This window comes from Schistocerca serialis, chromosome 6 (assembly GCF_023864345.2).
Source record: "Schistocerca serialis cubense isolate TAMUIC-IGC-003099 chromosome 6, iqSchSeri2.2, whole genome shotgun sequence".
Taxonomy (NCBI): Eukaryota; Metazoa; Arthropoda; class Insecta; order Orthoptera; family Acrididae; genus Schistocerca; species Schistocerca serialis.
In genome coordinates, this window is record NC_064643.1 from 571,173,306 (window position 1) to 571,196,286 (window position 22,981).

The 22,981-nt window shown below is 45.4% G+C and overlaps 1 protein-coding gene across 1 annotated transcript in view; it reads left to right on the forward strand.

The window, feature by feature from the left end:
- LOC126484989 (uncharacterized) overlaps nt 1–22,981 on the forward strand; it is a 224,743-nt gene that overhangs the window by 165,182 nt on the left and 36,580 nt on the right. Inside the window, exons 7-9 of the mRNA XM_050108595.1 lie at nt 854–1,046; nt 6,348–6,748; nt 19,765–20,052. Of these exons, the coding sequence (XP_049964552.1) occupies nt 854–1,046; nt 6,348–6,748; nt 19,765–20,052 (882 nt within the window). The remainder of the gene's footprint in view (nt 1–853; nt 1,047–6,347; nt 6,749–19,764; nt 20,053–22,981) is intronic.

Here is a 22,981-nt window from a genome sequence, read left to right on the forward strand (position 1 = left end):
GGCCTGCTACAGGAAAGATGGCAGAAAACAAGAAATAAGAAGGGAACACATGAAGGGAAAGAGGACCATGAGTATAAATTTAGGACTTTCCGAAGAGGTGTTATAAGAAACAACGTTAGGCTGAACAGCATTTCCTGAAAGTTATGGTTTTAAAATTTATTTCCCTTTTTCTCAGTATCTATGAAGGCTAGAATTATGAAATTTTATATACTTATTCCTATACACCCAATTAATTCTGTCTCAAAAGTAAATTTTGAAATTTTGAGATGAGACACGGGGCAAAGTGTTTGGAATTTTGCATGAATGTTATATTATACATACAGGATTATAAACAAAATATTATTAAAATTCACCTATACGATATGTTCAAAAAACCTCATGAGAGAGGTTCACTATATGCAAAGAGATTAGACAGAGAAAATTTTGTAGAAATCTCTTGAATAGTTTCTGAGAAAAAGGTGCATATACTATTTTCTGAAAATAAGATTTTTAAATTGCACGAAGTTAAATATGTATAATCCAATGAACTTAACTGTAAAGTGTGTTAATTTAATGTAAAGGATACTACAAAATTTCATTGCCGTATCTTCTAAATTGTGAATTTGGTGCACCTTTCAAATAATTTGTGCTTTCCATTAACGGCCCCTTAACTGTGAACGTTTCAGCATCAACCTCGCCCACTCGCCATCATTGGAAAGATACGATTGCAGCCTGAAATCCCTACCTGTGTCTACACCCGCCTAATCTTTTTCTCCTGTTAATTTTACCTGTCACCTGTCGATTCACAATGATCGTCCACGTTCTTCCCAAGTAATCCTGTCATCTCAGTGACTAGGACACGGCCCTGTTGCAGTGGCTGGGGGAGGGAGCCCTGCGGTCGCGCATGGAGGGCCACGTGCTGCTGGTGCGGCTGCAGTGCCGCCAACCACACGACGCCGCACGCCTTCCGTCTGCCGCCGACTCTGACTCTGACTCGGCCGCCTCTGCCACGCCAGACTTCAGCCCCTGCGTGGCCTTCCGCGTCGCGGGTACACCCAGGGAACCCGGTACGTCTCTTCTCACGCCAACAATGCGGTCTGCCTGCGCGGTATCTTAGTCTTACCTATTTATTTAAGAATGAAAAATACTATTAAAGGAACACAAAAAGGCGAATAATCCTGGGCAGAGTAGGGAACGTAAAAGAAGACCTCTTGATGTAGTCGCGCTTTTAATTCACCCCTCGAAATTTTATATCCCTAGAAAAAACATTCGTGCTCTTGTTTCTTGTGGCTGGCGAATCTTCTGGATTTTGGACACAGCACCAAAGACCTCAGCTTGCAAAATGCAAGATATTGTTGTGGCAACACCTTGCAGCTGCTGAGAGAGCTCACTGCGCTGGGGATATAGGTTTAACGCATAAAAAAGCGTCAATATGTCAAGATGTTTTGTGACGGATAGTTGCTCATATTTTCAACATTTACGAATTTTGGGGTGACGCTATTGTTTCAAAACTAAGTGGTTAATGTTTGGCGTATTGAACACGTTGAACATGCACACAGATGGTCAACCGATATTCGGTATGCACGTTCTAGAGCTAAGAACGGTTTCAACACTTGATTTAATTAGTGGATGATAACTTCGTCGGTCAATAGCACGTAGGTGTAGTAACCGGAATGACGATCACCAAGTCACTATCCCATTATAGAATATAGGTGCTACCACATAATCCTTCAACATGACCAAATGTGGTTAATATTGTGTGTATATGATAGCAGTGACGCCATCACCTAGCCATACACAACTGTTTATTAACATAATTAATGTCAGTCATATCCATATAAGTATCACGGGAGGTTAACGACACCTTGCCACAATCTACTGGATACGAAGTTTTTGTTGAGACTAGCCGGATCAGTTTGAATAGATCTTACTCAATGACGTTTAAAGGTGTCCTTTGGAGCGTTGTTCGCCAAATCACATCATAATTTAGCCATTTACCCGTCATCCTCCCCTAGTTCTTTAAGTATATATTGACCTGTGTCGGTCAATTATTTTAAGTGTGTTGGCCGGAGCGATGTTCGCCAAGTCACACTTTAGCTTTGAGCATAATTGATCTCTGTTGGCTTCATATTATCCTTCCCACTCCTAAGTTCTTTAAAGTAATTAAACTTCGTGCTTAAGCACAAAATTTTCCTAGACAGGCCACACGTTGTAAGCACGTGATGTCTTCCTCATCTTCCTCATATCATGACCAACGAATACTTCATAAATGTTAAGACAGTCGATCTACGTACGTTCTGCACAGGATAACATATACGCCCTTTTCCTCAGCTGTACCTTTCTTTTATTTGACTTAACTAGTAAATTCAAGGTCAAGAGTTAGGTTTCCGTCTTGTCTCAAAAAGTACCCATCACACAGTTTATGCGCAGGCGCAAGGTGCCGGCCGAAGTGGCTGTGCGGTTAAAGGCGCTGCAGTCTGGAACCGCAAGACCGCTACGGTCGCAGGTTCGAATCCTGCCTCGGGCATGGATGTTTGTGATGTCCTTAGGTTAGTTAGGTTTAACTAGTTCTAAGTTCTAGGGGACTAATGACCTCAGCAGTTGAGTCCCATAGTGCTCAGAGCCATTTGAACCATTTTTGAGGCGCAAGGTACTGTGTCCGCCTAGGCGCGCCTCATGAAGCTGCGGTCAGTTTCAGTACAGTACTCGTGGCTGCCGCTTCGCGGTCGCGAAGTGGGACCGAGGCAGTTTCAGATACGTTTTTACAGTCTGACGATAATTTATGGATTTGTAGTTTTAGCTTGACGATGTCCACTACGGACAAACGGTAGTTACTTTTATTTTGAAGAAGGTTGGGTTATCCAGACTGAAACCTAGGTAAATCTATATAATCTTTGCAACTGAGGCTGCTGATTTTTAAAATTAAAATATAAAATTAGTCACATGTTTAGTGGCAAGGGGCATTTCAACGTCAATCTTATAAATACGCTCAAAGACAAAAAGAACATGCAACAAGAAGGAATTATCCGAAGCCGAAGGAAATTAGTAGACGTGACGAACGGGTACAGAAACAGAAATGATTACAGTTTCATGAAAACTGCTTGATTTGTTCAAGAGAAAGAGCCACGCCAACTAAGCAAGTCAATAATACATTGGTGCAACTCTGGCTCTTATGCGAGCAGTTATTCGATTTGGCACAGACTAATAGAGTTGTTTGATGTCCTTCTGAGGGATATCGTGCCAAATTCTGCCCAATTGGTGTGTTAGATCCCAGGACGGCTTGCCATGAAGGGCAACAAAACTGGACGTAGAATATTATCAGCGTACCGCTGTACTGTAATGACAACCAAAGGGGCTCTGTTATGAAAAGAGTTGACACCCAAGACCATAAAATATGGTTGTCGGACCTTATGGTAGGCGGCAGTCAGGCTGGTATCCCATCGCTGTCCCGGTCGTCTCCAGACGCGTCTTCGCTGGTCATCTGTGCTCAATTCGAAACGGGACTTATCACTGAAGGCATTTACACTCCACTCAATGAGATTCGAGGCTGATACAAATGTATGTACGAGCAGGTTGCTGGTTTATAAAATGCATGTATTCTGAATAAAGTTCTACCTTCATTTTACAAACAAATTATTTTTATCTTAGTTACATTTCTTTCATTCACTTCAGTTTTTGATACTTTTGCAAATTTCTGGTCATCGATGCCTGAAATGTAATTGACTGTAGTAGAATAGTCTGTGGTTATTATCCGCGGAACCCAGACAAAACAGCGGTACTTCGACGACATTCTACGTCCTGTTTTGCTGCCCTTCATGACAAGCCATCCTGCGCTTACATTTTAGCTTGTACATGCACACGATTTAAGTTTCTACTGCTTGTCTTCGTTCCTGACAAACCTACCTTGGCCAGCAACGTCGTCACATCTTTTCCCCACTGAGAAAAAATGTTCGAATGTGTGTGAAATCTTATGGGACTTAACTGCTAAGGTCATCAGTCTCTGAGCTTACACACTACTTAACCTACATTATCCTAAGGACAAACACACACATCCATGCCCGAGGGAGGACTCGAACTTGCGCCGGTACCATCCGCATAGTCCATGATTGCAGCGCCTCAGACCGCACGGCTAATCCCGCTCGACACAGAATATTTGGAGCATTGTGGGCAGGATCCTCCAACCAGCTCGTGATTTTGACGATCCAACTCGCCAATTGGACAGAATTTGGCACGATATCTCTCAGAAGGACATCCAATAACCGTATCAGTCAAAGCCAAGCCGAATACTGCCTGTATAAGGACCGGAGGTGGACCCAAGCGTTACTGGCTTGCTCTATTAGTGAAGTTCATTCTCTTGAGTAAACCATCCAATTTTTCTGCAGTGTAATCATTTGTTTGTATGTACATGTACGTAACTTCCTTCGAGTTCCGTCGTCCCATTAGAGTAATTGCTTCATGCTGCGTCGTTTTTTTCCCCGTATTGTAAATTTTCCGGACTAGTTTTATTTTGCTAACCAGTTCATCTCTATAATGTCTCTAAAGATTCCAGAATTCTGTTCTTAGTTTTAATTATTGCATAAGTCATCTTTTCTTCTTGACATAGTTGGAAGTACCGTATGAGGGAAATGTCATACTAGAGAATTGGAGACACAACGCTTGCGCTTGGAGCCGACAGTGTCATAATCCCTTTATCGTACTGCCAGCGAAAGCAATCCATTCCTCTACATCTACATCTACGAGATTACTCTGCTATTCACAATAAACTGCCTGGCAGAGGGTTCAATGAACAGCCTTCAAGCTGTCTCTCTACCGTTCCACTCTCGAAAGGCACTCAGGAAAAACGAGCACTTAAATTTTCCTGAAGGAGCCCTGATTTCTCTTATTTTATCGTGATGATCATTTCTCCCTATGAAGGTGGGTGCCAACAGAATGCTTTCGCAAACGGAGGAGAAAACTGGTGATTGAAATATCATGAGAAGATCCCGTCTCAATGAAAAACGCCATTGTTTTAATGAGTGCCACTCCAATTCACGTATCATGTCTGTGACATTATCTCCCCTATTTAGCGATAATGCAAAACGAGCTGCCCTTCTTTGTACTTTTTCGATGTCATCCGTCAGTCCCACATGATGCGGATCCCACACCGCACAGCAGTACTCCAGAATAGGGCGGGCAAGCGTGGTGTAAGCAGTCTCTTTAGTAGACCTGTCGCACCTTCTAAATACTCTGCCAATGAATCGCAGTCTTTGGTTTGCTCTACCCACAATATTTTCTATGTGATCGTTCCAATTTAGGTTATTTGTAATTGTAATCCCTAAGTATTTAGTTGAATTTACAGCCTTCAGATTTATGTAACTTATCGCGTAATCGAAATTTAGCTCATTTCTTTTAGTACTCATGTGAATAACTTTGCACTATTTTTTATTCATGGTCATTTGCCACTTTTCGCACGATACAGATATCTCATCTAAATGATTTTGCAAGTCGTTTTGATCATCTGATGACTTTGCAAGACGGTAAATGAGAGCTGTTAAGGGGGGTAGGGCGTCAAAAGGGCCGTCTTGGAGCAGGAGAGACACCACAGGAAATTTTAATTTCCACTGTCTATACTTTTACGAATAAATTCATAAAACTTTGTCAGCATGACGCGGAAGGATTCAGGATCCACAGTCATAGCAGTGGAAGTTCAAAGAAAATAACAAAATAATTTTTTTAAATGTGAAAATTCATCATTTTTTCACTTCTATTGGCTGCGTTTGTTGCTATAGGTACACGTTTCTTCATAAATAAGAGAGATTCTTCGATGAATCTTGCAGAGTGTACAAACATACTTACAGGTGTATGAAACTCTAGAGATTATTTAATTTATGAAAAAATGAATGTGCTGTTACATTTTAAACTTTATGCTTCGAAAAAACTCAAATATTGTATTTAATTATCTCAATTTTTACCACAGTTTTTAATGTATTTGGAAAATTCTAGAGTTTCATACACCTGTAAGTATGGTTTGTATGCTGTGCAAAATTAATCGGAAAATCTCCCTTACTTATGAAGAAAAGTGTACCTATAGCAACAAATGCAGCCAATGGTAAGTGAAAAAAAGGTGAAGTACAAATATAAAAAAATAAATTATTTTCTCATATTTTTGGACTTCCACCACTATAAGTGAAAATCCTGAATCCTTTCTGGTTATTCTGACAAAATTTTATGAATTTATTTTTAAAAGTACAGACAGTGGAGGTTAAAAATGCCTGTAGTGTCTCTCCTGCTCCAAGTCGTCCCGTTTGACGTCCTACCCCCCATAAGCTGTTAAGTGGCAACAACCTTTTGTTGTCGATTAAAACTGATTTTTTCCGTACTCGGTGCAGACAGCGGCTTATCAGAGGCGGACGGCCGGCTGGGGGCTGCGCTCGGGGGCGGCAGTGACGGCGGGGGCCTGAGCGCCAGCGAGTACGTGGCGATCGGCGTGTGTTCGCTGCTGCTGGGGCTCGTCTACGTGGCGTCGGTGCTGCTATACCTGCACGCGCGGCGCGGCGGCGGCGGCTCGTCCAAGTCGGGCTGCAGCTCGGCGGAGCTGGGCCTGGGGGCGGCCGAGCCGTTGGAGCCGCCGCCCGTCGTGAAGCGCAACCCGCTACTGCTGCAGCCGCAGGCGCGCGCCGGCCGCCGCAGGCGCCGACACGAAGACTCCGACTCGTGCTGCAGCTCCGCCAGGTCCTCCGACGCCAACGACGACTCGCAGGGCCCGCTGTCCGACGACGAGCGCGGATCGGTAAGCTCCACACAGAAATTTTTGGCACTTTAGTGCTTTGCAGGCACTATTGGCACTATTACCTGTGATAGCGAAATCTTTTCAGGTTGATGTCAGTCTTGGAATAGTGACGCTTAAGGGTATTTAGAGATGACACACAAGGGTCGTTTGTGCATCGTGAATGACCCTCCCTCGCCTTCAACTTCATGCAGTTCTCTAATGCAGATGGCGTTGATACACTATTGGCCATTAAAATTGCTGCACCACGAAGATGACGTGCTACAGACGCGAAATTTAACCGACAGCAAGAAGATGCTGTGATATGCAGATGATTAGCTTTTCAGAGCACTCACACAAGGTTGGCGCCGACATCTACAACGTGCTGACATGAGGAAAGTTTCCAAACGATTTCTCATACACAAACAGCAGTTGACCGGCGTTCCCTGGTGAGACGTTGTTGTCATGCCTCGTGTAAGGAAGAGAAATGCGTACCAATACGTTTCCGACTATGATAAAGGTCGGATTGTAGCCTATCGCGATTGCGGTTTATCGTATCGCGACACTGCTGCTCGCGTTGGTCGAGATCCAATGACTGTTAGCAGAATATGGAATCGGTGGGTTTAGGAGGGTAATACGTAACGCCGTGCTAGATCCCAACGGCCTCGTATCACTAGCAGTCGAGATGACAGGCATCTTATCCGCATGGCTGTAACGGATCGTGCAGCCACGTGACGATCCCTGAGTCAACAGATGGGGACGTTTGCAAGACAACAACCATCTGCACGAACACATCGACGATGTTTGCAGCAGCATGGACTATCAGCTCGGAGACCATGGCTGCGGTTACCCTTGACGCTGCATCACAGACAGGAGCGCCTTCGATGGTGTACTCAACGACGAACCCGGGTGCACGAATGGCAAAACGTCACTTTTTCGGATGAATCCAGGTTCCGTTTACAGCATCATGATGGTCGCATCCGCGTTTGGCAACATCGCGGTGAACGCACATTGGAAGCGTGTGTTCGTCATCGCCATACTGGCGTATCACCCGGCTTGATGGTATGGGTTACCATTGGTTACACGTCTCGGTCACCTCTTGTTCGCACTGACGGCACTTTGAACAGAGGACGTTACATTTCAGATGTGTTACGACCCGTGGCTCTACCCTTCATTCGATCCCTGCGAAACCCTACATTTCAGCAAGATAATACACGACCGCATGTTGCAGGTCATGTACGGGCCTTTCTGGATACAGAAAATGTTCGATTGCTGCCCTGGCCAGCACATTCTCCAGATCGCTCACCAATTGAAAACGTGTGGTCAGTGGTGGCCGAGCAACTGGCTCGTCACAATATGCCAGTCACTACTCTTGATGGACTGTGGTATCGTGTTGAAGCTGCATGGGCAGCTGTTCCTATACACGCCATCCAAGGTGTGTTTGACTCAATGCCTAGGCGTATCAAGTCCGTAATTACGGTCAGAGGTGGTTGTTCTGGGTACTGATTTCTCAGGATCTATGCAACCAAATTGTGTGAAAATGTAATCACATGTCTGTTCTAGTATAATATATTTCTCCAATGAATACCTGTTTATCATCTGCATTTATTCTTGGTGTGGCAATTTTAATAGCTAGTAGTGTAGTATCAGCAGCTCTATGGTCTTTTCGTTGCCGGTGCTGTTGTCTACAGCAATGTTTGGCAGGGAATTGCAGAAAGACTTTGACAAGATTTTAACTTGATGTAATGAATGGCAGCTCTTTTTAACTGTGGCTAAATGTACATTGCGCTAAAGGATCACTATTTAGCGGATCACGTTTTAGCGTATCGCTTTGTCTCACATCGGGACTCATAAATTTGAAATTTCGCTCAAAGATGCTCACAAATTCCTCTGTAAGGGTATAAACACCAAGGCGTGGTGTCCAGCGACGTTTTCTACGGCTCGACAAACAGCAAGGTGTCTGTACATGCGAAAGAAAGACCAGAGCTCAGAAGTTCATGTGATGTGTACTGTGGATTAATGATGTCCCACTGGCACGAAACTCCACCACAGTTCTGCCTCCCACCACCGTGAACGTGTAACACTCAGCCTTTCCTTTGACTGCTCTGCTATGGAAGCGCGTCGCCCAACACTGAAATCACGCAGTGGGCGAGGAAAACGTGTCAGCGCCGCTCACAATCGACACGAAAAGGCCACAGGGGGTGGCACAAAGGGCGTCAGTGAAACCACCCCTTCCTTTCGGATGTTGATTCCCACCCATTTTGCAGTCGAAAATGACAGTTCTCAGGGCGATCAGCAACAGGAAGTCGTTTTTATTAATCATTGATACTGGTGACATCCCCCTGACGCTTCAAACCTCCTCAAAGGGCATCGTGGGCTATCAACAACACTGAACGTGACCTCAAGTCATTCAAAGCGCAGTGCTACCGCAATTTTTGCTCTGGTGTGCAAGTGAAGTCACTAGCGACCGTTCAAAGCCATTCAAAGAAATTTGAAAGCGATATGAAGCAGCAAAGGGTTCTTATGATTTTTCAGTGCTCTTGTTTCATGCCCTCGTGCGGCCTGATTATGGAGGGGTGCGATATTCACACACGCGTCAATAAAATAATTGTGATCGCTTCTCAGCTTTGGTTACTGATAACTAGACACCAGTGTCTATGAGTTTAATTTGTACACCACAGCACTGAAGATGATCACTATGTGATTGAAAATCGATTTTTCAATCAATAAAACATCAATATTACGGCCAACGCTGACCTTCCTTTTAATAAAACGGCAAACGGTCCCTCTAACACTCCCCGCCCCACCATCCTAAGTTAGGAAATGACCATCGCGGAGCCGTCATACGAAGGGATGAAATATGGGTGAGAGGGGCTGTGACGGCCTTCCCAACGTCTGACACGTCCACGACGGGGTTGGGCAGAATTATTGCGAAATTTTGTGGCAGTGGGACGTGATTAACCCGCTTTACACGTCAAATGAATTTGTGAGCTCTGGCCTTTTCTTTCCCTTGTGTCGACACCTTTCTGTCTGAAGCATTGTCGAGCCCGAAGGTGACATTGCAGGGCGCCATAATTTTGCACCATTACAGAAGAAGCCTGTAGGCACCTTTGAGCCAAATTTAAAAGTTGTGCATTGCAATGGGATACATTTACGTGGTTTCGAAAAAGTGATGCTCAGTGTAGTGTGGTACTGCCTGCAACGTCGCCTCATATAAGTATTGACTGTTAGTACCAGAGTGGTTAGCACACTGGATTCGCATTTGGGAGGACGACGGTTCAAACTTGTCTCCGGCGATCCTGATTTAGGTTTTCCGTGAATTCCCTAAATCGTTTCAGACAAATGCCGGGATGGTGCCTTTGAAGGGGCACGGCCGATTGCCTTCCCAATTCTTCCCTAATCCGAGCTTGTGCTCCGTTTCTAATGATCTCATTGTCGACGGGACGTTAAACACTAATCTCCTCCTCCTGTTTGTGACAGGACGAAATGCGACGATCACCTGAAATACCTTTTAGGGAAGACGAAGGAAGATTTAATTTGTTGGAAGGGTTCTGGGAGATTGTAATGCGTGTGTAAAGGAAATCACAAACAAGACGCACGTGCGATCGAGTCTAAAGTATTTTTCCAGCATCTTAACTCCGCATCAAATGGACATGGCGACAGATGTCCAACGAATGCAGAAAAGTGCAGCGGGTGTGGAGACAGGTTTGTACACCCCGTGGGAAACTACGCACTCTGATCGCGAACACCTATTAGTGAGCACTAATATGGAGTGTCTCCACACTTCGCCTTGACTGCTTCAGCTTTACTCAGGACGCTGTATGACGGCGGAGGAACGGTAGATCATTCTTCCCGAAGAGCCGGATCTAGAGAAGTTAGTGATGTTAGACGCTGGGGAAAGATTCGAAGCCAACGTTCTCACTCATACCAAAGGTGTCCCATTGGATTCAGGTCGGCACTCTGGGCAGGTCAGTCCTTTTCAGGAACGTTATTGTCCGCAAACCATTGTCTCACAGTTGCTGCTAAGTGAGAGAGTGCGTAGTCATGCTGGCACAATTGATCATCGTTTCTTTCCAGACTGCTCATCTGCTGCACACAATGTTGTAAAATGCGCTCATATCCATCTAAATTCGCCATTTTTAAGAGCAATAAAAATTGCACAAAGTATCACGAAGCACACCCCGATATCGTAACAGCACCTCCTCCGTACTTCGCTGTTGGCACTATGCATTACGGAAGCTAACGTTCTCTAGGCCGTCGCCTAAACGTAATCCTTCCGTTGGATTTCCAAAGGGTACGGCGTGATTACTCACTCCAGATCACTCGTTTACAGATGCCGTTTCTCTTTAGACCACCTCAAGCGTCGCCTAGCACTGACTAGAGAAATGTGTGGCTTATGACGACATACTCGACCACTGTACTCCAATCTTCTAAGCTTCCTGCGCAGTCATCGTGTTAGCCCGACTGCTGGTAGCACATTGCAAGTCACGAGTGATTCCTTCTACTAATTTCGTGCAATGCTCGACGCTCCCTCTCCGTCAGTATATAAGGTCGCGTTTTTTTAGCTGTGGTGTTGCATTCGCCTTTCTGCTTCACAGTCACATCTCCTACTATCGATTTGGCAGGTCTAGAAGGGTTGGAATGTCACTGATGGATCTGATACTCAGGTGACATCCAATGACTGACCCACGTTCGACGTCCAGCCCGATGCATCACCTGTTATGCTACCGGATCTGTCTGTAGTGCCATTTAGTGGTCAGTTCCGCATTACATAGGCATATCCGGATACTTTTTGTCAGGCACCGTATGTGCCACCACTTGAAATGTTTGGACATAACCAAACAGAACTTGGTAATTATACGCCGTGACTCACTCCCATAAAAGTACACCTGGTTCAAATGGTTCTGAGCACTATGGGACTTAACATCTATGGTCATCAGTCCCCTAGAACTTAGAACTACTTAAACCTAACTAACCTAAGGACAGCACACAACACCCAGCCATCACGAGGCAGAGAAAATCCCTGACCCCGCCGGGAATCGAACCCGGGAACCCGGGCGTGGGAAGCGAGAACGCTACCGCACGACCACGAGATGCGGCAAAAGTACACCTACCAGTGTTGTATCTGACTCAGGGTAAAAACAGACATCCAGGAATGCGACCATAGCCAGCGGTTCACTTGAGCAGAGATGAAACTCAGAGGGAGACAATTACGGGCTATATTGTGGGTAATCAAACATTTCCAATTGAAAACGCTGCAGGAGCATCTTCATTGCCCCTGCAGAATGCGGCTGAGAATTGTCTTGGAGAAGAAAACGCACAACAGTTATGTAATGTTGGGTGCATAGCTTCAGGCGAAATTTCTCACCAGGCCTTCGTACTTGGCGGGAGACACTATTGTTCTAGGTATCTTTATGTGCTCCCTGTGTGCTCAGAACTAAAAATAACGACGTAAGGCTATCAACAGGCATACTAGAGACACTACCCAACACACCTGTGCAAAACTTCATCAGATTTTTTCACTGTGGTTTCCATTTCTTGACCGATCGTTTCTGACTTTCCGAATAACCCTCGTATGTCACAGCTGTAGTACGTATATTTTGGCTACTAGTTTATAACTGACCGGTTCATTCTCAAATCTGGCCTACTGAGGCTAGACTGGAACTACATAATCTTTTTGCTTTGTTTTCATCTACATCTATATCTACATCTATACTACGCCATCCACCCAACGGTGTGTGGCGGAGGGCACTTTACGAGCCACTGTCATTACCTCCCTTTCCTGTTCCAGTCGCGTATGGTTCGTGGAAAGCCTCCGTGCGCGCTAGAATTTCTCGAATTTTACATTCGTGATCTCCTCGGGAGGTATAAGTAGGGGGAAGCAAAATATTCGAGACATCATCCAGAAACACACCTTCTCCAAACCTAGACAGCAAGCTACACCGCGATGCAGAGCGCCTCTCTTGCAGAGTCTGCCACATGAGTTTGCTAAACATCTCCGTAACGCTAAAACGCCTACCAAATAACCCTGTGACCAAACGCGCCGCTCTTCTTTGGATCTTTTTTATCTCCTCTGTCAACACGACCTGGTACGGATCCCACACTGATGAGCAATACTCAAGTATAGGTCGAACGAGTGTTTTGTAAGCCACCTCCTTTGATGATGGACTACATTTTCTAAGGACTCTCCCAATGAATCTCAACTTGGCACCCGCCTTACCAACAATTAATATTATATGATCATTCCACTTCAAATCGTTCCGCATGCATACGCCCAGGTATTTTACAGAAGTAACTGCTACCAGTGTTTGTTCCACTATCATATAACCATATAATAAATTATGTGTAATGTGTGATCGAATGTAATTAATTGTGTCAAGATATGTAATTTTAAAACGTAACTACGATGGGCCAAAACATATACATTTTGTAGAAATGAAACTTTTATGATGTACTCTATTTAAATGTTACAGGTCTATATATGCTAATGACTAGAAACAGTTCCTGCAGGTGGCACTCGTAATCCTTCCATCTCTTGTTAATTTGTAAATACTGCATGCACGTGCAAATTATTTTGTAGTTACTAATCACGATTACATACATACATTAACTCCATATGTCTACATAAATAACGTCATCGCTGCAAAAATGAATGCAAAAAATGGCGCAAAGCTATCACTACAGTGTCACTGTTGATGTCGCATACGACCTCGTGGCTGCTTTTCTGATTTTTTGACGCCTTAAATTGGCTCTTTGAATCCCTACCTGTGATACTAGTTTTCTTTTCTTTCAGGTGACAGTGGGGTCTTAGCCAAGTGATTTATCTATCGGCAACTTTCCTGCTGCTGGACGCATCGCTAAGAATGCATTCCAAATTAAACACCTGATTACCTGAATGAGATTTTCACTCTGAAGCGGAGTGTGCGATGATATGAAACTTCCTGGCAGATTAAAACTGTGTGCCGGACCGAGACTCGAACTCGGGACCTTTGCCTTTCGCGGGCAAGTGCTCTACCATCTGAGCTACCCAATCACGACTCCCGCCCAGTCGTCACAGCTTTACTTCCGCCAGTACCTCGTCTCCTACTTTCCAAACTTCATGAATCGCAGGAGAGCTTCTGTGTAGAAATGAAACTTTTATGATGTACTCTATTTAAATGTTACAGGTCTATATATGCTAATGACTAGAAACAGTTCCTGCAGGTGGCACTCGTAATCCTTCCATCTCTTGTTAATTTGTAAATACTGCATGCACGTGCAAATTATTTTGTAGTTACTAATCACGATTACATACTGAAGTGGACTGACAAGGCAGCCAGTCCACAGTGACGGGTAGCCGATAGAAAGGCACGCGTACACAATCACGCCGACGGGCGTCAATTCTGGAACAGGATAACTATTGAATGGTAGCAAGAAAAGTACGTAGCTGCTTTATACTTAACTTTATTATTTGATGACTACAGCATTCTTCTTGAGACATTTATACTATAACTCTCAAAGTAGGTAAGGCTAATGGCGCCTTGCTAGGTCGTAGCCATGGACTTAGCAGAAGGCTATTCTAACTGGCTCTCGGCAAATGAGAGGAAGGCTTCGTCCGTATGGTCGCTAGCAATCTCCTCGTACAACTGGGGCGAGTGCTATATCGTCTCTCGAGACCTGCCTTGTGGTGGCGCTAGGTCTGCGATCACACAGTGGCGACACGCGGGTCCGACATGTACTAAATGGACCGCGGCCGATTTAAGCTACCACCTAGCAAGTGTGGTGTCTGGCGGTGACACCACATTCCTCCCCCGCAAATCGGCGAACGGTCGTGAGATAAGGCTTCCGCCCGCCGTGGGGAGGACCCCATGTTGACGTATGCGACGAGGTGGGGAGCCTAACAACAGGCGAGGCTGTGCCACCCGCACCCGGCCATTCGGTCCGAGGGGAGCTAGGAAACGCCTGAAAAGCTAGTCCAGGGTGCACGTCAACATGCGGTGTATGCGCCCGTAAAGAAACATGAGGGGCCGAAGTGTCGAACTCCATGGCGTCGGGGTAGCCGACGCGCGATGACGTCATGTGGTCCGGAGCGGGCAAGAGTTCCATGGCGGAGGACAGCTGGTCACGGGAAGCGATCGGCGGCGCGTGACCCAGGGAGGCGCGTGGCGGCTGCAGCGAAGCGTCGAATGCGGGCGGCGCCGGCCGGAGGACCGGCGGCTGCGGCGGCGGCGGCGGTGGCGGCGGCTGCCGCGGCGGCGCGTCGCCATGGGACAAAATGGAAGGCATCGTCGGGAACACCTGGGGATGAGGCGAGCCAGTAGATGGGTCCCCAGGGCGCTGACCGGACGGCACCGTCGCTGAAAGCAGACGGGGAGCGGCAGAACCCGTGCGACGACAGAGGCGCAGCTGATTGAGATGCCGACGCACCTCACCAGAGGCCCCCAAAACCAAATACATCGCGCGGCCGAGGCAGCGAAGAATGCGCCCTGCGAGCCAACGCCGTGAACCGCGATAGTTGCGATAAAATACAACGTCGCCTGGAGCAAAAGCAGGAGTCTGCCGCTGCACAGGAACCTGATGCGGCGGATGCAGCAAAGACATCAAGGTGCGATGAGGACGACCGTGGAGCAACTCAGCCGGCGAGCGACCATCTCGGGGCTGAGAGCGATACGAAGACAAAAAGAGCAACAGTGCGTCCTCCCGAGAATGCGACTCTTTCAATGTCAACATCTGTGACTTGAAAGTCCGGACCAATCGTTCAGCGGTACCGTTGGACTGAGGCGAAAACGGCGCGGATGTCAGATGTTGAATACCATTGGCCTGGCAGAATGACTGAAATTCTGCGGACATGAAGTGTGGGCCATTGTCGGAAACAATAGTCTGCGGAAGACCTTCAATGCAAAAGATAGCAGACAACGCTTGGATGGTGGCGGAGGACGTCGTGGAAGACATCCGGACAACAAAAGGAAAATTACTGAAGGCATCGACCAGAACCAACCATCGAGCATTCCAGAATAGACCAGCAAAATCAATGTGCCAGCGTTGCCAAGGGGAAGTGGCTTTTGGCCATGCAAAGACTTTCCGCGGCGGTGCGGATTGTTGTTCGGCACACGCCATGCAAGAAGAACACATATTCGTAATCGCAGCATCGATTCCGAACCAAGTACAGTGCTGACGAGCAAGTTGTTTCGTTCGCACTATACCCCAATGTCCTTGGTGAAGAAGCCGTAAAACAGAGGACTGTAACGAACGTGGGATCACGACTCTGGACTGATCATTATCAGAACGCAACAACAAAACACCACGTCGAACAAAAAGTCTCTCCTTGTGAGCAAAAAATCGGCGAACCAACGGATCCTCGATCCGAGACTTTGACAAAGGCCATTGCGTAGCAACAAAACGCAAAACAGTAGCAAGGACAGGGTCAGCAGCTGTGGCTGTAGCTACACGACGAAAATCAATCGGAAACGATTCGACCAATTCATCGGTTTCTGAATCAATGAACATGCAAGCAAGTTCGGAAGAATCGAATGCTTTATCCTCAGCAACAGGCAAACGGGACAACGCATCGGCGTTTCCGTGCTTAGCAGTGGACCGATACAAGATATCGTAGCGGTACTGCGAGAGGAAAATAGACCAGCGAATGAATTTCTGCGCTGTACGTGGAGGTACAGGCTTGGTCGGATGAAAAAGCGATGTCAAAGGTTTGTGGTCTGTGATGATGGTGAAGTGACGACCATACAAGAAATCATGGAACTTAGTAACACCAAACACGAGAACCAAAGCATCTTTCTCTATCTGTGAATAATTTCTTTGCGCAGACGAGAGCAATTTGGACGCAAAGGCAATAGGGCGATCAAGGGAGCCAATTTTGTGCGCAAGCACAGCACCGATCCCGAAATCCGATGCATCTACCATCAACAAAAGGGGTTTCTGGGGATCGAATGGCGTACGGCACGTATTAGAAAGCAACGCCGATTTCAACTGGCGAAAGGCGCGTTCGCATTCCGTCGTCCAGACGAACGGAACACCTGTACGGCGTACGCGATGAAGCGGAGCTGAAAGAGAAGAGGCATTGCGCACATTCACGCACACCTTGTGGCGCTAAATCGTTCAATGTTCTTGCGACCTCATCACGCAATGCGTGGGGAACATTGCGCGCTCTGAAAAATGTCGGTTGCGCACTTACTTTCAGTTCCAAATGTGCTTCATAGTTTTTAGCGCAACCTAAGCCCGATGCAAAAATGTCTGCAAATTCGTCACATAGACGAGAAACACTGTCTGAAGGCACAGTTTGAGTCACTGATAGGACCTGATTTACAATAGACATGTTAAACAACTGAAATAAATCTAAGCCAAACAAGTTCACTGCAGAAGAAGAACGAAGAACATAAAATGACACAAGTTTTGTGCAATTTGAACAGACACTGGTACAGAATCACTTGCTAATTGACGTGATTTCCGGCGACGTCGACGCACAGTTTTTGTGGGACGAACACAGGCACTGTTAGAGAAAGTGTCACTGGACGAAGTGGAATTAACGACATGAATGTCCATGGGCGAAGGTCCACGAGCCTGAGTGTCCTTGGTTCGATTCCGGCGCGAAGCAAAGGGCCTGGAATGGTTGTGATTGTCTGAACGGAGCTTTTTCTGGCAAACACTTTGAACATGTCCTTTCTTATTGCAGAAAAAGCAAATAGCTTGGCGTGACGGGCAATGTTCACGCGAATGTCTAGTAGCACACCGCGGGCATGATTTCACTGCATTTGTGTGCTGGCGCGGCACACCTGGCTTAGCGCGCGGCGGCAGCTGTGCGGACGTATGCGAGGGCAGTTGACCGGGCCGCGCAGCTCGAGAGCGCCCGGCGGGCCGGTTAATGTTACACACAGCTGGCGAAGTTTCAAAAGATTCCTGAGCACAGTCAAGTGTGTCCTGTCTATCCAATATGTCTATCACTTGTTGAAGGGAGGGATTAACTAGTTTCAAAATTTGCTCCCGTATGCGAACATCAGAAACGTTCTGTGCAATAGCATCACGTACCATTGTATCTGAATAAGAAAGACCACAGTCACAGTCAAAAGAACACTCCCTAGTAAGTCCTTGCAATGTTGCTACCCACTCCCTATTAGTTTGACCGGCCGTACGTTTTGTACGAAAAAACGTATACCGTTTTGCAACCACATTAACTGTTTCATTGAAATAGACATCTAATGCAGACAAAATTTCCTCGTAGGACAGAGTTGCTACGTCTCGTCGGGGAAACAATTTCACTAGCACACGGTAGGTGGACACACCGACACAAGAAAGCAAAAACGGCTGCCGCTCATTACCTTGAATTCTGTAGGCAGCGAGGTGGAAGGCAAACTGGCGGGACCACTCTTGCCAGGTCTCTTGGTTCGGGTCGTAGTGCCTAAAAGGCGGTGCAACGGCAGGTTGTGGCTGCGGTAGCGGTGCAGCGGCGGCGGCCGCATCGGTGTGCAGCGCACATTGACCCTGGATGAGCTGTCCAAGGGCATCCAATAACGCCTGCGTCTGCTGATTCTGCAAGCCATGACATAAATAAATTAGGGCAAAGCAAAACACAAGATCCTTTGTAGACTCGTCGCCAATGAAGTGGACTGACAAGGCAGCCAGTCCACAGTGACGGGTAACCGATAGAAAGGCACGCGTACACACTCACGCCGACGGGCGTCAATTCTGGAACAGGATAACTATTGAATGGTAGCAAGAAAAGTACGTAGCTGCTTTATACTTTATTATTAGATGACTACAGCATTCTTCTTGAGACATTTATACTATAACTCTCAAAGTAGGTAAGGCTAATGGCGCCTTGCTAGGTCGTAGCCATGGACTTAGCGGAAGGCTATTCTAACTGGCTCTCGGCAAATGAGAGGAAGGCTTCGTCCGTATGGTCTCTAGCAATCTCCTCGTACAACTGGGGCGAGTGCTATATCGTCTCTCGAGACCTGCCTCGTGGTGGCGCTAGGTCTGCGATCACACAGTGGCGACACGCGGGTCCGACATGTACTAAATGGACCGCGGCCGATTTAAGCTACCACCTAGCAAGTGTGGTGTCTGGCGGTGACACCACACATACATACATTAACTCCATATGTCTAGATAAATAACGTCATCGCTGCAAAAATGAATGCAAAAAATGGCGCAAAGCTATCACTACAGTGTCACTGTTGATGTCGCATACGACCTCGTGGCTGCTTTTCTGATTTTTTGACGCCTTAAATTGGCTCTTTGAATCCCTACCTGTGATACTAGTTTTCTTTTCTTTCAGGTGACAGTGGGGTCTTAGCCAAGTGATTTATCTATCGGCAACTTTCCTGCTGCTGGACGCATCGCTAAGAATGCATTCCAAATTAGACACCTGATTACCTGAATGAGATTTTCACTCTGAAGCGGAGTGTGCGATGATATGAAACTTCCTGGCAGATTAAAACTGTGTGCCGGACCGAGACTCGAACTCGGGACCTTTGCCTTTCGCGGGCAAGTGCTCTACCATCTGAGCTACCCAATCACGACTCCCGCCCAGTCGTCACAGCTTTACTTCCGCCAGTACCTCGCCTCCTACTTTCCAAACTTCATGAATCGCAGGAGAGCTTCTGTGAAGTTTGAAAAGTAGGAGGCGAGGTACTGGCGGAAGTAAAGCTTTGAGGACGGGGCGGGAGTCGTGGTTGGGTAGCTCAGATGGTAGAGCACTTGCCCGCGAAAGGCAAAGGTCACGAGTTCGAGTCTCGGTCCGGCACACAGTTTTAATCTGCTAGGAAGGTTCACCTAATAACCTGTTTTTTTTTTTTTTTTTATACAGTTCTTTCTGACAATGAAAGCAATGGACGGGCTTTCGTTTCCCAATCTTTTGCTCTACCAAGCAGTGACGGAAGAACCCAAGTCACTGATCGTTGCATAACAGCGCTAAATTTACTAGTTAGCCTTGCTTTGTGGGTCTCACAAAATCAATTTTCGTGAGGTGTCAGCCGTGGAACAAACATCGCCTCTCGGAGTCGGCAAGTGGGCAAGCGGTCGTTTGTTGAGTGGTCTGGTTGTCGCAGGTGCAGGTCACGGTGACGTCGGCTCTGGTCCACTCTTGCCGGCACCAGTGCGGCGCGGAGCTCTACCTGTGCGAGCCGGCGCTGACGCAGGAGGGCGCGGGTTCGATGGAGCGGCTGCCGCAGGGCGACGTGTCCATCGTGGAGACCACCGAGGGCGACGGCCGCGGCGGCTACGCCGACGCCGACGACCACCTCGCGCTCTGCGCGCCGGGGTCTCTGCGCGGCATCGCCTCGGGCCGGCGGAAGCTCTACTTCAACCCCGCTTACTTCGAGCCGGAGCTCCTCGCGGTCAGTCTCCTCTTATGCAGTTTTGGTTTCTCTTTATTCTATATTCGTTCCCCCAATTGGGGACGGGCCGACAGATGTGATGTAACTGATATTCTGCTTACAGTTATTTAACATAAAAGTGGTGTTAAAGATTAGGTTAGTACTTGTTCCATAGATCATGAGTACGACACTTCGTAATGATTTGGAACGTGCCAGGTTAATAAAATGTGTCTATACAAGATGTTACATTACACAAAATATTACATGACACTTAATATATTTAATATTTTTTTGTGGGGTTGGGGAAATTACCCACTTACTATATCCAAAAATTCATCTAATGAGTAGAAGAAGTTGCCATTAAGAAATTCTTTTAATTTCCTTTGAAATGCTGTATGGCTATCTGTCAGACTTTTGATGCCATTTGGTAAGTGACCAAAGACTTTTGTGGCAGCATAATTTACCCCTTCTGAGCCAAAGTTAGATTTAACCTTGAGTAGTGGAGATCATCCTTTCTCCTAGTGTTGCAGCCATTTACACTGCCATTACTTTTGAATTCGTTCGGGTTGTTAATAACAAATTTCATAAGTGAATATATATATATATATATATATATATATATATATATATATATATATATATATATATTTATATATTTATATATTGTGAGGCTACAGTGAAGATCTCTAGCTCTTTAAATAAGTGTCTGCAAGATGATCTTGGATGAGCTCCAGCAATTATTCTCATTACACGCTTTTGTGCAATAAACACTCTTTTACTCAATGATGAGTTACCCCAGAATATGATGCCATACGAAAGCAGAGAATGAAAATAGGTATGGTAAGCTAATTTACTGAGACGAATATCGCCAAAATTTGCAATGACCCTAATAGCATAAGTAACTGAACTCAAACATTTCAGAAGAGCCTGAGTGTGTTTTTTCCAGTTCAACCCCTCATCAATGCACACACTTAGAAATTTTGAATATTCTACCTTAGCTACCGATTTCTAATCGAAGTCTATATTTATTATTGGTGTCATTCCATTTACTGTGTGCAACTGTATATACTGTGTTTCGTCAAAGTTAATGCGAGCCCATTTGCAGAGAACCACGTAATGATTTTCTGAAAAACGTCGTTTACAATTTCACCAGTTAATTCTTGTCTGTTGGGTGTGATAGCTATACTTGTATCATCGACAAAAAGTACCAACTTTCCATCTTCGTGAATATAGAATGGCAAGTCATTAATATATATTAAGAACAGCAGAGGACCCAAGATCGAACCTTGCGGCACACCATACTTGATTTTTCCCCAGTTTGAGAAATCACCAGTTTTTTTGCTTATTACGTGAACTGCTTATTTCAACTTCCTGCACTCTCCCAGTTAGGTATGATTTAAACCAGCACTGTCCCATTCATACCACAGTACTTGAGCTTATCTAGAAGTATTCGATGATTTACACAATCAAAAGCCGTTGATAGGTCTCAAAAAATCCCAACGGATGACTTCCGGTTACTCAGAGCATTTAATATTTCATTAGTGAAAGTATATATAGAATTTTCCGTTGAAAAACCCTTCTGGATACCAAACTGACATTTTGTTAAAACTTTATTTTTACAAAGCTGTGAAGCTACTCTACAATACATTACTTTTTCAAGAATATTGGAGGCCGGCCGGAGTGGCCGAGCGGTTCTAGGCGCTACAGTCTGGAACCGCTCTACCGCTACGGTCGCAGGCTCGAGTCCTGCCTCAGGCATGGATGTGTGTGATGTCCTTAGGTTAGTTAGGTTTAAGTAGTTCTAAGTTCTAGGGGACTGATGACCTCAGAAGTTAAGTCCCATAGTGCTCAAAGCCAAGAATTTTGGATAAGGCAGTCAGAAGAGAGATTGGTAGTCCTTGACATCAGACGTATCCCCTTTTTTATGCAGTGGTTTAACAATGGCATACTTCAGTCTATCTGCAAAAATACCCTGCTTCAGAGAGCTGTTACATATGTGGCTAAGAATCCCACTTATTTCTTGGGTACAAGCTTTTATTATCCTGCTGGAAATGCCATAAATTCCACATGAGCTTTTATTCTTGAGAGAGTTTATTATCTTCCTATTTTCAGAAGAAAAGGTGGGTGGAATTTGAATTTATCAAATGGTGTTGGTTAGGCCTCTTCTATTAACTGCATTGCTTCTTCTAATAAACATTTACATCCTATTTTCTCTACAACATTTAAGAAATGATTATTCAAAATGTTTTCGACTTCCGGCTCGTTGTTTATCAAGTTTCCATTCGCTTTGATGGTGATGCCGTCATCCTGTACTCTTGGTTGCTCTGTCTCTCTTGTAATAATATTCCAAATTGTTTTGATTTTGTTATCAGAGGTATCAATCTCAGACATGATGCACATGCTTCTGGACATTTTAATAACCTTTCTTAATGTAGCACAGTAGTTTTTATAATATTTGGCTGTTTCTGGGTCATTACTCTTTCTTGTTGTTAGACACAGTTCCCTTCTGTGGTTACAAGATATTTTTATTCCTTTAGTAAGCCAAGGTTTTTTGCATGGATTCTTATAATTAGATTTAACTACTTTCTTGGGGAAACAGTTTTCAAATTCTCTTACAAGTGTATCATGAAATAAGTTATATTTTTAATTAGCATCAGGTTCGTTGTACACCTCATCCCAGTGTAACTGCTGAAGATTTTCTGTAACATTTCTAATTTTTGAGTCATTAATTGAACGCACAACTTTGGAGAGTAGTTTTGAATTACTGAATGGAGCTATGTCATATACTGTAACTAGCTGAGCATCATGATCAGAAAGGCCATTCTCAACATGACAAGAATTTATGTTTTTAAACCTATCTTGGTCTATAAAAGTGTTATCTGTCAATGTGCTGCTGTCCTTTACTGCCCGAGTAGGAAAATTAATGACAGATGTCAAATTGAAAGAACCG